We start from the raw sequence: 18,146 nt of genomic DNA, 5'->3' as shown, positions 1-18,146 counted from the left end.
GTATTTATCTCTTAACTCTCTGCCAGAATATAGCAATATTTTTGATTGTGCTTCACATGTTGGACACCATGTAGGATCTCTCTCTCTTTTTTTTTTTTTTTTAAGTTGCTCAGTTGTGTCCAACTCTTTGCAGCCCCATGGGCTGTAACCTGCCAGGCTGCTTTGTCCATGGAATTCTCCAGGCAAGAATACTGGAGTGGGAAGCTGTTCCCTTCTCCAGGGGATCTTCCCAACCCAGGGATCAAACCCAGGTCTCCCATGTTGCAGGCAGAATTTTTACCATCTGAGCCACCAGGGAAGCCCTAAAGAAGTCAAGAATGGAACTAGCAGTGGTATTAATGAGAAGTGTTAGTTGCTCAGTCATGTCCGACTCTTTACAACCCCATGAACTGTAGCCCACCAGGCTCTTCTGTCCATGGAATTCTCCAGGCAAGAATACTGGAGTGGGTAGCCATTTCCTTCTCCAGGGGTCAAACCCAGGTCTTCTGCATTGCCAGCAGGTTCTTTACCATCTAAGCCACCAGGGAAGCCCATATTAATGAGAACTGCCATCTAAATGCTCTGTGTTCCTAAGATATAGCAGTTTTATGCATTGTCATTTAATCCTTGGGGCTTCCCCAGTGGTTCAGTAGTAAAGAATCCACCTGCAATGCAGGAGACCTGGTTTCTGTCCCTGGGTCGGGAAGTTCCTCTGGAGGAGGGCATGGCAACCCATTCCAGTATTCTTGCCTGGACAATCCCATGGACAGAGTAGCCTGGTAGGCTATGGTCCACGGAGTCGCAAAGAATCAGACATGACTGAAGCGACTGAGCACACACACACATTTACTCCTCACAACCTTAAAGAAATACTAGCATTATCATTTTATGAAGAAAGAAGCTGAGGAGTAGAGAAGTTAAGTTGCCCTTTAAGGTCATGTAGGTAGTCCCGAAGCAATTCCCAAGCCATTGGTCACCATGTTGCTGCTGCTACTGCTGCTAAGTTGCTTCAGTCGTGTCTGACTCTGTGCAACCCCATAGACGACAGCCCACCAGGCTCCCCCATCCCTGGGATTCTCCAGGCAAGAACACTGAAGTGGGTTGCCATTTCCTTCTCCAATGCATGAAAGTGAAAGGTGAAAGTGAAGTCACTCAGTCGTGTCCGACTCTTAGCAACCCCATGAACTGCAGCCCACCAGGCTCCTCCGTCCATGGGATTTTCCAGGAAAGAGTGCTGGAGTGGGGTGCCATTGCCTTCTCCAATTGGTCACCATACAATTCACCATATACCATCACCTTCAAGATTTGGGGTATGCCTGTTAACCAAGAAGACTTTATAAAAGCCTTCTGGGTGCTTCCTCCCAGTATTGACTGTCCTCTTAGGCTCTGTACAACACATCAACCTGCAGTCACACACAAGGAACCTGAATACAGATTCCCCTGCCTTGGGAGTTATACCTTCCCCAACTGACGGATGATGAGTCAGACGGTGTGCATAGGGTACCTAATACATACCAGTTTGACCACATAGACCTCAAAGATCACTATTTTTGCCTTAAACATCTGACAACAAGAAAAAGAAAATAATAGCTCTATTCACTGGGAGGCACTTTACCAACAAAACTTAGTCTTTCAAAGGGAATAAATGTGAGATTAGTTAAAAGGCATATTTATACCTTATTGAGATGGATGGATTTGGCAAAAATACGTGAAAGTAGGTTTTAAAAACTGCTTTTTAGCTTCACACTTACCAGAATAATTTGCTATTTTTAAGGATTCATTTTCCTCCGAAGATTAGGGCTGGGGAGAATTATGACCAAAAATTGCTCCCAGCTGCCTCCAAAGTTAATTTCACTATTAGTTTGAAGCATAATTAGGAATCTTTAATTCACAATAGACTAAGGTCATTTATGTCTCTTTACCTACCACTACCAAACCTTCAGAGTAGTTCTGACATGGCTAACAATCAAGATAGCCTACTAAATGGGAAATTACCTGGAAAAAAATCCCAGTTTCCTCCTCAAAATCAGCAAAGTTTGGTGAGGGGAGAGGCAATGCTTGTCAGGGGTGATAATCAAGTCAATTTGGCATTTATTGAAGGTTTACCAAAATTATTGGATAGCAGCAAATAACCAAGTGGTGCCTGGTCTAGAAATGGGGGCATTGACCAAATTTGACTTCTGGTCTCAGGACGTTTATATTTATATAATCTTTATCAAAGGCAACCATATTTCACATCAATATTTGCAATTGTCATTTAAGTTTAAGGTTAAAAACAAAAGACTGTTTTTACTCATCAGTACAACAAATAAGATTTTTCCATGTGTTCTAAGCCTACTGGTAGAGGCTTTGGTTTGCCTTTACTGGTATTACTTGTGGATCCTATTTTTACCCAGGGCTGCTGGTAACAATGCCAAAGTTGGTTCTGCAATTCATATTCCTCTTCCACAGGTCTGCCACAATGGTTAAGCTGGGTTTCAGGGTGTTCTCATAAACATTTTTTCTACCCATTTATTTGTGGTAAACCCACTTTAGCTTCGGAGAAGGCAATGGCAACCCACTCCAGTACTCTTGCCTGGAAAATCCCATGGACGGAGGAGCCTGGCAGGCTGCAGTCCATGGGGTCGCTAAAAGTTGGACACAACTGAGTGACTTCACTTTCACTTTTCACTTTCATGCATTGGAGAAGGAAATGGCAACTCACTCCAGTGTTCTTGCCTTGAGAATCCCAGGGATGGGGGAGCCTGGTGGACTGTCATCTATGGGGTCGCACAGGGTTGGACACGACTGAAGCAACTTAGCAGCAGCAGTAGCACTTTAACTTGTTCTACAATGGTTGCTTGAAAGGTCTCTTATCATTCACTCTCTTGCCCAACCCAGCAGATGTTGGTTCAGCAAGCAAATCCTGATAAATAAGCTGCTTTCCAGAGCCTGCTGCTGCTGCTGCTAAGTTGCTTCAGTCATGTCTGACTCTGTGCAACCCCATAGATGGCAGCCCACTAGGCTCCTCTGTCCCTGGGATTCTCCAGGCAAGAATACTGGAGTGGGTTGCCATTTCCTTCTCCAATGCATGAGAGTGAAAAGTGAAAATGAAGTTGCTCAGTCGTGCCTGACTCTTAGCGACCCCATGGACTGCAGCCTACCAGGCTCCTCCGTCCATGGGATTTTCCAGGCAAGAGCACTGGATTGGGGTGCCATTGCCTTCTTCCAGAGCCTAGAAGATACTAACTCTGCTGGCAAGGAAGACCTCAGCCCTTAATGGCTTTGTAGGGTTTTGGTGAGAACTTGGGCTTTTATTCATAGTGAGATGAGAAACAAAGGATTCTGCCATCTGGTAAAGTGACAGATCTGACTTATGTTTTAAAGTCATGTGGACTTAGGACAATATTGGGATGATCCAGACAAGAGGTGATGGTGGCTTAGACCAATGTGGTCACAGTGAGGGAAGAGAGGGGAGGTGGGATCCTGGATATTTTGAAATAAAACTTTATTTTCTTTTAAAAATCTGAGAAAATGCCACAACCATTCATTGCCAATAATTATTCTAAATGCTAAATGTCAAGAAATTATTTCTTCTGCCTACCCTCAAGTGTTCTCTGTGGTTTTCAGTTCTTTCTAGCATCTCCATCTCCTTGTTTACTTGGAGTATGTAAGAGAGAATATAGCTCTCCAGTCAGGGTCTTGCTGGTCCTAAAGGAGGATATTACCTCAGTATTTCAACATTATAAGTTCAAATCTTAAAATCTTTCACATTTCTATGTGTTGGCAAACACAGTTCTAGGTCAAATGAGACAGTATCTTATCAGAGGATGGAAATAAAGTCAATCCAAATTTTCAAAGCACTTTTACTATAAGAGGGCTCAATATTCTTATGGCTTCCCTGGTAGCTCAGATGGTAAGGAATCTGTCTGCAATGCAGGATACCTAGGTTCAATTTCTGGGTTGGGAAGATTCCCCTGGAGAAGACAATGGCAACTCACTCCAGTATTCTTGCCTGGAGAATTCCATGGACAAAAAGCCCGGCAGGTTACAGCCCCTGGGGTCGCAAAGAGTAGGACATGATTGAGCGACTAACACTTTCACTTTCATACTTTCAATATTGCTGAATCATTTTGGGCTTCAAAATCACTGCAGATGGTATCTGCAGCATGAAATTAAAAGACACTTGCTCCTTGGAAGAAAAGCTATGACCAACCTAGACAGCATATTAAAAAGCAGAGACATTACTTTGCCAACAAAGGTCCATCTAGTCAAAGCTATGGTTTTTCCAGTAGTCATGTATGGATGTGAAATTTGGACTATAAAGAAAGCTGAGCACCAAAGAATTGATCCTTTTGAACTGTGGTGTTGGAGAAGACTCTTGAGAGTCCCTTGGACTGCAAGGAGATCAAACCAGTCCATCCGCAAGGAAATCAGTCCTGAATATTCATTGGAAGGCCTGATGCTGAAGCTGAAGTTCCAATACTTTGGCCACCTGATGCGAAGAACTGACTTAATTTGAAAAGACCCTGATGCTGGGAGGGACTGGGGGCAGGAGGAGAAGGAGACGACAGAGGCTGAGATGGTTGGATGGCATCACCGACTCAGTGGACATGAGTTTGAGCAAGCTTCAGGAGATGGTGATGAACAGAGAAGCCTGGCGTGCTGCAGTCTATGGGGTCACAAAGAGTCGGACACTACTGAGCAACTGAACTGAAACTCAACATATTTAACGAGCTCATTGTTTCCCATGTGTTATTAGATAACTAACTTTGTTGCTGCCTAAAAACTACCCCAAACCCTAGCAGCTTAAAGCAACACACTTCATTATCTCACAGTTTCTGTAGGTCAGGAAACCAGACATGGGTTAGCTAAGTCCACTGCTTCAGGATCTCTCACGAGGCTGCAATAAGGTATTGACCAGGGCTTGGTTCTGTGGTCTCATCTGAAGACTCAACTGGAAAAACATCTTCTTCCAAGCTCATATGGCTTGGCAGGATTCAGTTCCTTAAGGACTGAGGGCCTGAGTTCCTTGCTGGCTGTCAGCCAGAGGCCCCCCTTAATTACTTGCCATGTAAGCCTCTCCAACATGGCACCTTGCTTCATCAAAGCCACCAAAAGAGAGTCTGCTAGCATGACAGAAGTCACAATTACTGATAACCTAATTATGAAAGTGACATCCTATCATATTTGCTACATTCTATTGTTAGAAGCAAGTCACTAGGTTCAGCCCATACTTAGGGAGAAGAGTTTACACAAGAACATGAATATCAGTAGAGGGATTGTTGGGTGCCATTTTAGAGGCTGGCTTATTTATTTGTAATATATTAGACATTGTTCTAAACCTCCTTCATGAAGCTTTCATGGCTAGGAGGGTATGAAAATGAAAAAAAAATCAGTAAGATGTACACTGTGTCTGATGTTGCTATCTACTATTGAAAAAAAAAAAAAACGGAAATGGTATTATTACTGTTGTCTGCTTGAAAGCAGAGAGATATCATTTTAAATACAGAGCCAGAAAGGTCTTATAGCCATCCCAATATATTGTTTCCACCCCTGTTGCTGCCCCATCCTCATTTTACCCTACATATGCCAGGTTTGAGGATTGTAGGCAGATGGGCAGCATAAATGAGACTGAAAGGTACCATGACTAGCCAACAGAGCATAGCAGTTAGAAGCACAGGTTTGGGGGCTAGCATGTCTTGTTTAAATCCTAGGTGTGTGACTATGAACACGTTGTGCCTCTACTTTATCTGTAAAATGAGGATAAATGTACTTTCTAGCTTATAGGATTCTTGCACTTAATACTTGTTAGGACACCTAGAAAAGTTCTTATGCAGAGATACTAAGATACCAAGATCCCATCAAGAAGAAAAAAGCTAATTTAACAGTAATAAGGATACCAGAGAAGGAAACCATTGACCATGGATTCTAAGCTGTTAAAAGAAGGGAGGAAATAAGACTGGATCTTTATGAAGATAAACATACTATTAGTTAAGAAATCATATATACCAGAGGGTTTTTAAAAAATATTTGGAAGAAATTATCAGCAACTCAGTTATTCTGTAGCAAAAAGGGAATCATGGATAGATGTATACCACCTTTCATAAACTTTACTGTACCTAGTTCAAAGAATTTCTACATATTCAAGAAGTCTTTGGTCATGCTACTTCTCAGGTATGAACTAATCTGCATATTTTATTTGTTGCTTCTAGTTTCTTAGGTCCGAACAGGTTTGTTTCTCTTCATAGGTTCCACTTGCTCTACTTAGAATTGAGCAAAACCTCTTCAGAATATTTTGCTAAAGATTAAAATAAAGGGCAAGTATTATGCTAAAATATAAAATAAACATGCTTTATAGTTCTATAAAGCATAATTTAAAGATATATAAATATGAAAGATAGGAGAACCTTAATTGCCTATTAACCTATGAAAACTGGATTCTTCTTCCAGAGGCTTCTCTTGTAGCAGTAGTAGTGGTAGCAGCATTATTATTATTATTGTTGTTGTTGTTCCTGAGGAGTCCAGTTACTGCAGTACCTCGGGAAGAGTTGGAGATGAGTGAGTACAACTGAGTCACAAGGATTCAGGGAGTAAATAGTGATCAGGAAGCAAATGAGGACTATACTTTCTCGAATTTTAGCATCCAAGGAAAGGAGAAATAAGATAACAGCTTGAGGGTCATCAAGGTCAAGGGCTTTTGCTTCTTTTTTAGGATGGTGAAATCTGAGCTTATCTGTTGAGAGGTGAGGGATGAAATGAAGATGCTGCAGAGAGGCAGTAATTAGTAGTCAAAGCTCTTAGAGGAGTAGGAAGGGAATCAGAGGGGACACGCGTGGAATGGTTTGATTTGTAGGTTTTATTTTGTTTCAGCTTTCTATTTTTGAAAAGCTTTCCAGGTGATTCTAACAAACGGATAGCCTTGAGCCCTACTAGCCCACACTGCCTGTTGTCCTCCTTGCCGTCTCTAAGAAGTTTCTCAGAACATTTCAGCAATGAGTGATATCTGCTCCTCTAAGTGAGATGCACTTAGGTTGCTGGGCTTTGGAGGAATTCAGTATATTCTCAGGCTTGTTCATAGTAAAGTTCTTTGGCTTTAGATGGGTTATCCTTTTTCCTTTCAAGAGCTGACTCTTTATCACATGAGTGATAGAGTCAGTGGGGTCCAGAGGAGAGCTTGGTAACCTGAACATGATTTTTTTTCTAGAGTTGAAGAAAGTTCCAAACAACATTCCTCCAGATATTGTTAAACTTGACTTGTCACACAATAAAATCAACCAACTTCGACCCAAGGAGTTTGAAGATGTTCATGAGTTAAAGAAATTAAACCTCAGCAGCAATGGCATTCAATTCATAGATCCTGGTAAGTTCCACAAATAGCCTTTTTAACAGACCACAGGTATTCTCTGGCAACATTTATAGTAAATACAATTTAGTTTTTGAAAAACTAAAAAGAACTTTGAATTTAATTAGAACTTGCTTGGCACTCAGAGAAATATTTGCCAAATTGTTGCTTTATGAAATAAGTAATAGTATGTAATATTACTAAGCTACAGTTATTCAATTGGTCAATTATTCAATTGGCCCAAAGAAGTGTTTTGTAGAATATATTTAAAAAATAAGAGTATGTGGCTAATAATATGCTACACATGTTGTGATTTTTTTTAAAAGGAAATTCAGATTTGGCATTCTCTTTGCTATTCGTTAAGTCCCAACTTGTTTAAAGTAAGACTTTAACAGTAAATTTGAAACATTCTGCTAAGCAGAATAAATTAAGTTCATAAAATTAAGTATGCTCATAAATTAAGATAAAATGTGCTCAACTTAGAGCCAGGTAGATTTTTTACTACTACTACATTGCTTCAGTTGTGTCCGACTCTGTGCGACCCCATGGACGGCAGCCCACCAGGCTTCTCCGTCCATGGGATTCTCCAGGCAAGAACACTGGGGTGGGTTGCCATTTCCTTCTCCAATGCATGAAAGTGGAAAGTGAAAAGTGAAGTCATTCAGTCGTGTCCTACTCTTAGCGACCCCATGGACTGCAGCCTACCAGGCTCCTCCATCCATGGGATTTTCCAGGCAACAGTACTGGAGTGGGGTGCCATTGCCTTCTCTGAGATAGATTTTTACCTAATCCAAAATCAAGATCAATTCTTTTTCATCCTTCAAACCTCTTCTCCATTTGCTAAGCAAAGCCCCTGACAAGAATGAATATGGTAAGTTAACACACTGAATTTAGAAAGAACTGAGAATGATTGCAATGGTGATCAGATTTGTAATGTACACAATATTTGTGTCTTCCTAATTGAGAAGCCCAGTGTTTAAAAATATGTATTAATGCATATATGCTATCTTAAGTCACTTCAGTCATGTCCAACTCTTTGTTGACCCTATGGACTGTAGCCTGCCAGGCTCCTCTGTCCATGGAATTCTCCAGGCAAGAATACTGGAGTGGATTTCCATGTCCTCCTCCAGGGGATCTTCCTGACCCAGGGATAGAACCCAGGTCTCTTATGTCTCCTGCATTGGCAGGCAGGTTCTTTACCACTTGTGCCACCTTGGAATACTATTTTTTTGTTGTTGTTGTTTTTCTTTTTTTGTTATTTTTGTTGTTATTGTTATTTTTCTTTTTTTAAAAAAAATTATTTATTTTATTAATTGAAGGATAATTGCTTTACAAAATTTTATTGTTTTATGTCAAACATCAACATGAATCAGCCATAGGTATACATATGTCCCCTCCCTCTCATCTCCCTCCCCATTCCACCCCTCTAGGTTGATACAGAGCCCCTGTTTGAGTTCCCTGAGTTATACAGCAAATTCCCATTGGCTATTTAACATGTGGTAGTGTAGGTTTCCATGTACTCTCTGCTTACATCTCACCCTCTCCTCCCCTCCCACCCACCTGTATCCTTAAGTCTGCTCTCTATGTCTATTCCTCCATTACTGCCCTGCAAATAAATTAATTGGTACCATCTTTCTAGGTACCACATATATGCATTAGTATATGATATTTATCTGTCTCTTTCTGACATATTTCACTCTGTATAATAGGCTCTAGGTTCATCCACCTCATTAGAACTGACACAAATGTGTGCCTTTTATGGCTAAGTAATATTCCATTGTATATATGTACCATAGCTTCTTTATCCATTCATCTGTTGATGAGCATCTAGGTTGCTTCCATGTCCTAGCTATTGTAAATAGTGCTGCGGTGAACTTTGGGGTACATGTATCTTTTTCCGTTTTGGTTTCCTCAGGGTATATGCCTAGTGTGGGATTGCTGGGTCATATGGTGGTTTTATTCCTAGTTTTTTAAGGACTCTCCATACTGTCTTTCATAGTGGCTGTATCAATTTGCATTCCCAACAGTGCAAGAGGGTTCCCTTTTCTCCAGACTCTCTCCAGCACTTGTTGTTTGTAGACTTTTTGATGATGACCATTCTGACTGGTGTGAGGTGATATCTCATTGTGGTTTTGATATGCATTTCTCTGATAGTGAGCAATGTCGAGCATATTTTCATGTGTCTGTCAGCCATCTGTTTGTCTTTGGTGAAATGTCAGTTTAGGTCTTTTTAAATTGAAGTAAAATAGTTGATTTACAATATTGTGTTAGTTTCATGTGTACAGAAAAGTGATTCAAGAATACATATGTATTTTTTCAGGTTCTTTTTCATTATAAGTTATCACGAGATATTAAATATAGTGACCTGTGCTACACAGGGAATCCTTGTTGTTTATTTTATATATAGTAGTATATAATTTCACTGACTTACTCATTATTTTAATCTCTAAGCCCATCCATATGGCTGCAAATGGCAATATTTCATTCTGGCTGAGTAATATTGTGTGTGTATCTGTATATATACATAAACATTCATCTATCAATAGACACTTAGGTTGCTTCCATGTCTTGGGTATTGCAAATAGTACCTGCAGTATTATCCTTTCCCCCTTTGTTCAACTCAGTTTCAGGAAAGTATGATATTTTCTACATTAACAAATATGTACTGAGCATCTGGAAAATGTCAACCACTTTTCCTTGGTAAATCTTCTGGAACAAAAAAGCATCTCAGAACTTTTAAGTGGTCATTTAAGTCAAAATGACCTTTAAAACTTTTAAAATAAATACCTTCTATATTTCAGGGTTTTTGAGTTGAAACACTGCCAAAGCAAACTTACTTTAATGATGTATGCTGATAGGTATACAAATGCAGTGAAATATATCAATCTTTAAAAGGCAATGTGAATAACAGTCTCATAAAATGCCAGATATTATTGCAGAAAAAGGAAAGAAGGCACCCCCATTTTAGAATCTGCCTCCTTTAAGGAACAAATGAAAAGTAGCTTTCGCAAGTGCCCAAATATGTATGGTTTAAGTAACAACTTTAGCATTTTCGAAATAAAATATAGGAATGTTTACAGATGCTTTCAATCTGAAGGGCTAATTTCTGTTAAGAAAAGTAAACAGTGAGATGATTGACTCACAAATGTTAGTTTTTTTTGAATGCAGTGTTTTCAGAACTATCATTGCAAGGGCTGACCTTTTGCTCCTTCGCAGCAGCCTGTTCCTCACTCCCTCCTCCTCCCCACACCCAAGTCACTGCTTTGCACCAAAATATAATTCTTTGGGGGGCTTCCCTGGTAGTTCAGCTGGTAAAGAATCCTCCTGCAATGCAGGAGATCCCAGGTTAAATTTCCTGGGTCGAGAAGATTCCCTGGAGAAGCGAAATTTCCTGGGTCGAGAAGATCCCCTGGAGAAGTGATAGGCTACCCACTCCAGTATTCATGGGGTTCTCGGTGGCTCAGAAGATAAAGAATCCATCTGCAATGTGGGAGACCCAGGTTCAATCCCTGGGTTGGGAAGATCCCCTGGAGGAGGGCATGGCAACCCACTCCAGTATTCTTGCCTGGAGAATCCCCATGGACAGAGGAGCCTGGCAGGCTATACTCCATGGGGTTGCAAAGAGTTGGATGCAACTAAGCACACATGGGTTTTGTCTGAGAACAAATGATATGAAAAAGGTTAATGGTATTGGCTTGAGAGTGTATTTTTGAAATTCCACATAAGGGCACTGTATACCCTAGCCAAAAGTATTTTAAAACAGCAATGAGAAAATGTTTAAAATAGAAACAAAATATTTAAAATCAGGATTGACCTGTTACAGCGTACCTGTTCTATTCACATTAACTGAAATAGGGATAATTTATGTTTAGATTTCTTTACTCTCAGAGAAGAAAAATAGCTTTTTGTTGTATTATTTTGTTATGTGTTCAATATTTGTTTTAATTATGTACCCTCTGGTGAAATTAAATACATATGAATTCAAGGCTGATAGCTATCATAGCTTGCCAAAATACAACCAGATGTTTTCAAAATATTGATAATTTTTTTTTGTTTTGGACAATACAAGAATATAATTTCTTCCCCATAAACTTGGAAATGGCTGTTTTCTAGGCATTTTCAGAGTTTATTCATTTCCCAAAGAGCTGTCCGATTTCTGAGCACATTTCTCATTTTTTGTGCACTTATGTCTTACATTGAAATATTTTCCTAATCCATGTCTTTCTGTGGCATTTTTCCAGCAGGTATTAAAAAATGCACATGAGCACGAAATACATTTTTTAGAGATCTAACTTAAAACTGATTTTTCAAATAAAAAATTGTACTCTAATTAATCTAATCAAGGGGGGAGCTTTGAGTAAAAACATGTTTCAGAATTTTTCATTTAGACATGTATACTGTTGCTGCTGCTGCTAAGTCGCTTCAGTCATGTCTGACTCTGTGCGATCCCATAGACAGCAGCCCACCAGGCTCCCCTGTCCCTGGGATTCTATACTGTTAGGGAAATATAATTAAAACCAGAGTCCTCACCCAGCATAGAAATCCTCTCCACAAAGTAGTAGAGAAAGAAAACTCTTTTATTATTGAATAAGCATTAAATTGGAATGTGATGTATACAACAGGCAATCTGCAAAGAGATTGCAGAGGCAGAAAGAAATCTCACCCTTTATATAGCCAAGCAAATACAACCTAGCATATGTGTGTTTTCAGAATACATGTTTGATCCCTGGGTAGGGAAGAGCCAACCCAGAGAAGGGAAAAGCTACCCACGCCAGTATTCTGGCCTGGAGAATTCCAGGGACTATACAGTCCATGGGGTCTCAAAGAGTTGGACATGACTGAGTGACTTTCACTTTCACTTTCAGTCCTTAAGTAAGAAGACTTGACAACACCACTTGCCAAACATAGTTCATTCTAAAAGCTTACCGAGCAATTGGAGTGGCCATCTGTGTTAGCTAATCGGCTTTATCAAGAAGAAAACAAACTTCTGTCTTTATGACAAGAGATAATTTTGCGCCTTAAAGGCTTCTACCCTCCCACAGTAACTGGGAGGCAGGAGTGTTTCTTCCCTTGATGTTTCCATTTCAAAGAGATTGTTCCCAGGTTTTTAAGCAGGATGTTCCTCAGAGAGCTGAGAAAGGCCTCTTTAGTCTTCTAAAGGATGTGTATACATTTCAAAAAAGAAGAGAAAGTACTTGGAAGTTTTCTAAAGTAAGAACTCTGAGAAAAAGGAGGTTAAGGAAAATCTTTTCCTTTATTTTCAACAGCGAGAATTGTCTCTTACTTTTAAATTTGTCCTTATAATATACAGTGCACTTAACCTAATTACTCACTGGTTTAATAAATATTTTCCGTTTCTAGCTGCTTTTTTAGGACTCACACATTTAGAAGAGTTAGATTTATCAAACAACAGTCTGCAAAACTTTGACTATGGTGTATTAGAAGACTTGTATTTTTTGAAACTCTTGTGGCTCAGAGAGAACCCTTGGAGATGTGATTACAACATCCACTACCTCTACTACTGGTTAAAGCATCACTACAACGTGCATTATAATGGCCTGGAATGCAAAATGCCTGAAGAATACAAAGGGTGGTTTGTAGGAAAGTATGTTCGGAGTTACTATGAAGAATGCCCCAAAGACAAATTACCAGCATACCCTGAAACATTTGACCAGGATATGGAAGATGATGAATGGGAAAAAATACATAAGGATCATACAGCAAAGAAGCAAAGTGTAAGAATCACTATTGTGGGATAATAGAATTGTTCTTGTTGCAACTAGTTTTGCCTTTGCTATACTGGTGTTGGAAAACCGCATGTTTACATTTTGATTAACTGTATTACTTATTTATGCAGGATTATCCAACTAAAGGAAGGTTCCCTTGATTACTATTGTTGTGACAATATAGTAATCAGAGGAATACTCTTATCCTGCTTGCCTGCCTGTTTGCCGAACAGCTTTCGATGATGATCCCACACTGGTAACCTGCAGGAGTTGGGTCCTAATGATGGCATTAGATTTTCATAATGTCCTGTATAAATCTTTTTACTGCTTTTTGAAAATAAAAATTAAAAAAAAGCTTGGTTCATTTTCACATGCTTTTCAAGAGCTGTGTGCACATACCTAAAGATGATCAAATGAAGAGATACAAATGATTAGTAATAATAAAATCTTATTCTCTCCCCTCTACCCCCCCGCCTTTTTTTCCAGTAAGTCAGCTTATGCACTGAATAAATTTCCATGTTTGATTCCTGTGCACTCCAAAATGAGGTCCTGGTAAACTCAAATTCTCCACTACTTTTCACTGATCCTTGCAAAAAAAAAAAAAAAAAAATGTCCAGCTAAACCGGAAGAATTGTCACATGCAATAAGCCAAGAATCTGAGAATTATGTTAGAAATTGTTAGAAGACCGGACTCTGAGAAGCAGTTGTACGTGGTGTGAATCATGAGCCCTGAACAGGTATAAACACTAGTAAGTGTGGAAACAGCACTGGTGTTTTAACAGAATTTAGGCTATGGAGCCGCCTGTCAGTGGGAAGGATCTGAGCCCTTCATATGTGAAGGAGCATAAAACAGGATGAAATTAGGATTCAGGGTCAGGATTTGAGATGAAAAAGAAACAAAAAAGAAATTGATATCAGAAGCAACTGAGGGAGCAGGTGGTATGGAAGAGAAGCCCATGGGGTTGCAGGTTAAAATTAGCTCACCTAGAAAAACAGATCACCAGAAAGAGAGGAAGTATTTGGAGACTAACCCCATCAGTTTGTATTTTGATAGTACTATTCTATTAGAAAAATAAAATGAAATATGTGCATATCATTAGAAATACAATTTTTTATGCAGATTTCCTTTTTCATACTGAGTTGAATATATTTTCATTTCTTATATCAAGGTATTCATACAAAGTTTAGCAACTGATCTTTGATACTTGCACAGATTTCCAAAGTATAGAAATGATAAATAACAGATAGTATTGAACATGTTTTTTTGGCTGTGCCATGTGGCTTATGGGGTCTTAGTTCCCTGACCAGAGACTGAACCCCGGCCATGGCAACAAAAGTGCCCAGTCCGAACCCCTGGACCACCTGGGAATTCTGTTGAGCATTTCTGAAGCACCGACTAGAGCTCAGACACTGTGCTAAGAGCTTCACATGTTCTTTTTCTAATTCTTACAAGATCCTCCTGAGGTACATATTATCTGCCTTTTCTAGATGAGGAATCCGAGGCATAGAGTATGCCTCCTGAAACACCTTTCTCCTTTTTCTCCTGAAATACCTGTGAGGGCTGGAGACAATCTTTGGGTCAAGTCAGTTAAATCTGTACTAATATGTATAGGAAACCAAGAGAGTGGGGAACAGGAAGAATTGCTGGAGCTTGTGGCTTAGGAAATGACACAGCATTGTAAGGTTCTAAGCTCTATGCCCTTTTTCCTATGGTTTGGGTCAGGGTGGAGACTTAAGAGACACTGGTTCTCAAAGCAAGTTCTCACATTCAACATGATAGGTTGAAGGCAGCTGTTAAATTTGAAGTGTTACCAGAGAGATATAATAAATTTACTTATTGTTGATGAGCACTTAGAGTGGAATATTAAAGAAAACATCCAAGATTTGATGGTGGAGAAAGCCCAGGTGGGACCATAGTAGGAGACAAAGGCACTCAATGGAGAGGTGAAGGTTCTGGAAAGGAATAAGGATATTAAGTCTGATTCAAACAAAGGACCCAAATTACTCTCTGGTTTAGTTTTTGGAGGCTAGTTGGGAATTTTATTGGTTGATTTTTATATTCAGGATTATCCCCAGGGATCTATTTGGAAATAAAGCTCTGGAACACACTGTGATACAAACTGATCTGGATCATCCAAAAGTAAGTTGTTTAGAATCGCTACTATCTTCCATGGCCAAAATTTAAATATGTTTTTGAAAGTTTAACATTGCTATTTTTATGTATCAGAGTTCATAGTTTCTCAGGGAAGCATTGCTGATCAATGATGGAATGAACAATTAGATACTTCCTTTCCTGCCAATTTCTTATCATTTAATAACTTGTCTTTGCAACTTCCTTCTGTTCAATAGGCAATGAAATTCAGGAGTTTTTTAAAAGTATATTTTATAGTAGTCAAAAATAATACAATCCTGAGATCTCCATATTTGAACACATATGTTTAAATATCACCTGAATTTTTATTCAAATACCCAAGTGTTTGTTTTTTTAACTAGTTCTAAGATTCTTTGATTTTTTTCTTTTTTGAAGTAAATAAGATTTACTACAAGCTAAGGTCTCCTGAGTCCTAAGTCTGAGTCAGTTCTGACCTAAATCTTGACTCTTTGAGAAAGATATTTAATATTAAACAGTGTGGATTAGTCATTTATTAAACTTTCCCTCTCCTGGAGTTTTCACCGTGGATCAATTAATACCCATTTCTGAGAAATCTGAATAAGGCTCCTGCTCTGACAAATAGAAGCAATTCAGTAATAAGAATCTACTTGGCTAAATTCTGTGAGATTCGGGGGCTTCTTTCTGCAGGAGGCAGAGTATTTGGTGAATGGATGGGGAGATGTAATATGTATCAGTCAACAGTGTGACTAATCGGTATAAATGAGAGAATCAGTAATAATAACATGAATATGGTAGGCAAACTGGAAAATTACTTCATAAATTCTATTCCCCCCAAAATTAAGTATTTTATTCTATGAATTCTAGAAACATAAACATGCAACTTTGGGAGTATTTACAAGTCAAGTGTTTTCTGAACTGATCTCATCTTGCCAGTCATCAAGTCGGTGTAGAAAAACTGCAGTCAAGTGGAGCCTCTCATCCCTTATGAATCTGTTTTGCTCAGATTCAAAAATGTAACTGCTGGACTTAAAAATCACTATGTGTATCCTTCCCAAATGTATGCTCAAGTGTTTCATCATATACTCTGCATCAGTTCAGTTCAGTGCTACATCACATACTCTGCATCAGTTTATTTCAGTCGCTCAGTCATGTCAGACTCTGCGACCCTACAGACTGTAGCATGCCAGGCCTCCCTACCATCACCAACTCCCGAAGTTTACTCAGACTCATGTCCATTGAGTCAGTGATGCCATCCAACCATCTCCTCCTCTGTTGTCCCCTTCTCCTCCCACCTTCAATCTTTCCCAGCATCAGGGTCTTTTCAGATGAGTGAGCTCTTCGCATCAGGTGGCCAAAGTATTGGAGTTTTAGCTTCAGCATCAGGCCTTCCAGTGAATATTCAGGACTGATTTCCTTGAGGATGGACTGGTTCAATCTCCTTGCTATTGAAGGGACTCTCAAGAGTCTTCTCCAACACCACAATTCATAAGGATCAATTCTTTGGCACTCAGCTTTCTTTATAGTCCAACTCTCACATCCATACAGGACCACTGGAAAGACCATAGCTTTGACTAAATGGATCTTTGTTGGCAAAGTAATGTCTCTGCTTTTTAATAAGCTGTCTAGGTTGATCCTAGCTTTTCTTCCAAGGGAGCAAGCATCTTTTAATTTCATGGCTACAGTCACCATCTGCAGTGATTTTGAAGCCCCCAAAATAAAGTCTCTCACTGTTTCCACTGTTTCCCCATCTATTTCCCATGAAGTGATGGAACCGGATGCCATGATCTTCGTTTTCTGAATGTTGAATTTCAAGCCAACTTTTCATTCTCATCTTTCACTTTCATCAACAGACTCTTTAGTTCTCCTTTGCTTTCTGCCATAAGGGTGGTGTCATCTGCATATCTGAGGTTATTGATATTTCTCCCAACAATCTTGATTCCAGCTTGTGCTTCATCCAGCCCAGCATTTCTCATGATGTACTCTGCATGTAAATTAAATAAGCAGGGTGACAATATACAGCCTTGACATACTCCTTTCCCGATGTGGAACCAGCCTGTTGTTCCATGTCCAGTTCGAACTGTTGCTTCCTGACCTGCATATAGGTTTCTCAAGAGGCAGGTCAGGTGGTCTGGTATTCCCATCTCTTTCAGAATTTTCCACAGTTTATTGTGATCCACACAGTCAAAGGCTTTGGCATAGTCAATAAAGCAGAAGTAGATTTTTTTCTGGAACTCTTGTGCTTTCTCAGTGATCCAGCAGATGTTGGCAATTTGATCTCTGGTTCCTCTGCCTTTTATAAATCCAGCTGAACATCTGGAAGTTCATGGTTCATGTACTGTTGAAGCCTGGCTTGGAGAATTTTGATCATCATTTTGCTAGTGTGTGAGATGAGTGCAATTGTGCGACAGTTTGAATATTCTTTGGCATTGTCTTCCTTTGGGATTGGAATGAAAACTGACCTTTTCCAGTCCTGTAGCCACTGCTGAGTTTACCAAATTTGCTGGCATATGGAGTGCAGCACTTTCACAGCATCATCTTTTAGGATTTGAAGTAGCTCAACTGGAATTCCATCACCTCCACTAGCTTTGTTTATAGTGATGCTTCCTAAGGCCCACTTGACTTCACATTCCAGGCTCTAGAGTCTGGCTCTAGGTGAGTGATCATGCCATCATGATTATCTGGGTTGTGAAGATCTTTTTTGTATAGTTCTTCTGTGTATTCTTGCCACCTCTTCTTAACATCTGTTTCTGTTAGGTCCATACCATTTCTGTCGTTTATTGTGCCCATCTTTTCATGAAATGTTCCCTTGGTATCTCTAATTTTCTTGAAGAGATCTCTAGTCTTTCCCATTCTATTGTTTTCCTCTATTTCTTTGCATTGATCACTGAGGAAGGCTTTCTTATCTCTCCGTGCTAGTCTTTGGAACTCTGCATTCAAATGGGTGTATCTTTCCTTTTCTCCTTTGCCTTTAGCTTCTCTCCTTTTCACAGCTGTTTGTAAGGCC

At 39.6% G+C, this 18,146-nt stretch overlaps 2 protein-coding genes across 2 annotated transcripts in view; one reads left to right on the top strand and one right to left on the bottom strand.

Moving 5' to 3' along the window:
* LRRC17 (leucine rich repeat containing 17) overlaps nucleotides 1-13,463 on the top strand; it is a 35,644-nt gene extending 22,181 nt beyond the window's left edge. Inside the window, exons 3-4 of the mRNA XM_005895254.2 lie at nucleotides 7,166-7,321; nucleotides 12,665-13,463. Of these exons, the coding sequence (XP_005895316.1) occupies nucleotides 7,166-7,321; nucleotides 12,665-13,062 (554 nt within the window). The 3' untranslated portion in view covers nucleotides 13,063-13,463. The remainder of the gene's footprint in view (nucleotides 1-7,165; nucleotides 7,322-12,664) is intronic.
* The window catches only part of FBXL13 (F-box and leucine rich repeat protein 13), a 220,013-nt gene that overhangs the window by 121,994 nt on the left and 79,873 nt on the right, over nucleotides 1-18,146 (bottom strand). The window lies entirely within an intron of this gene.

The sequence above is a fragment of the Bos mutus genome, chromosome 4, assembly GCF_027580195.1.
Source record: "Bos mutus isolate GX-2022 chromosome 4, NWIPB_WYAK_1.1, whole genome shotgun sequence".
NCBI classification, from domain to species: domain Eukaryota; kingdom Metazoa; phylum Chordata; class Mammalia; order Artiodactyla; family Bovidae; genus Bos; species Bos mutus.
Note: the sequence above shows the minus strand (reverse complement) of the source record. Positions and strands in the feature narration are given on the sequence as shown.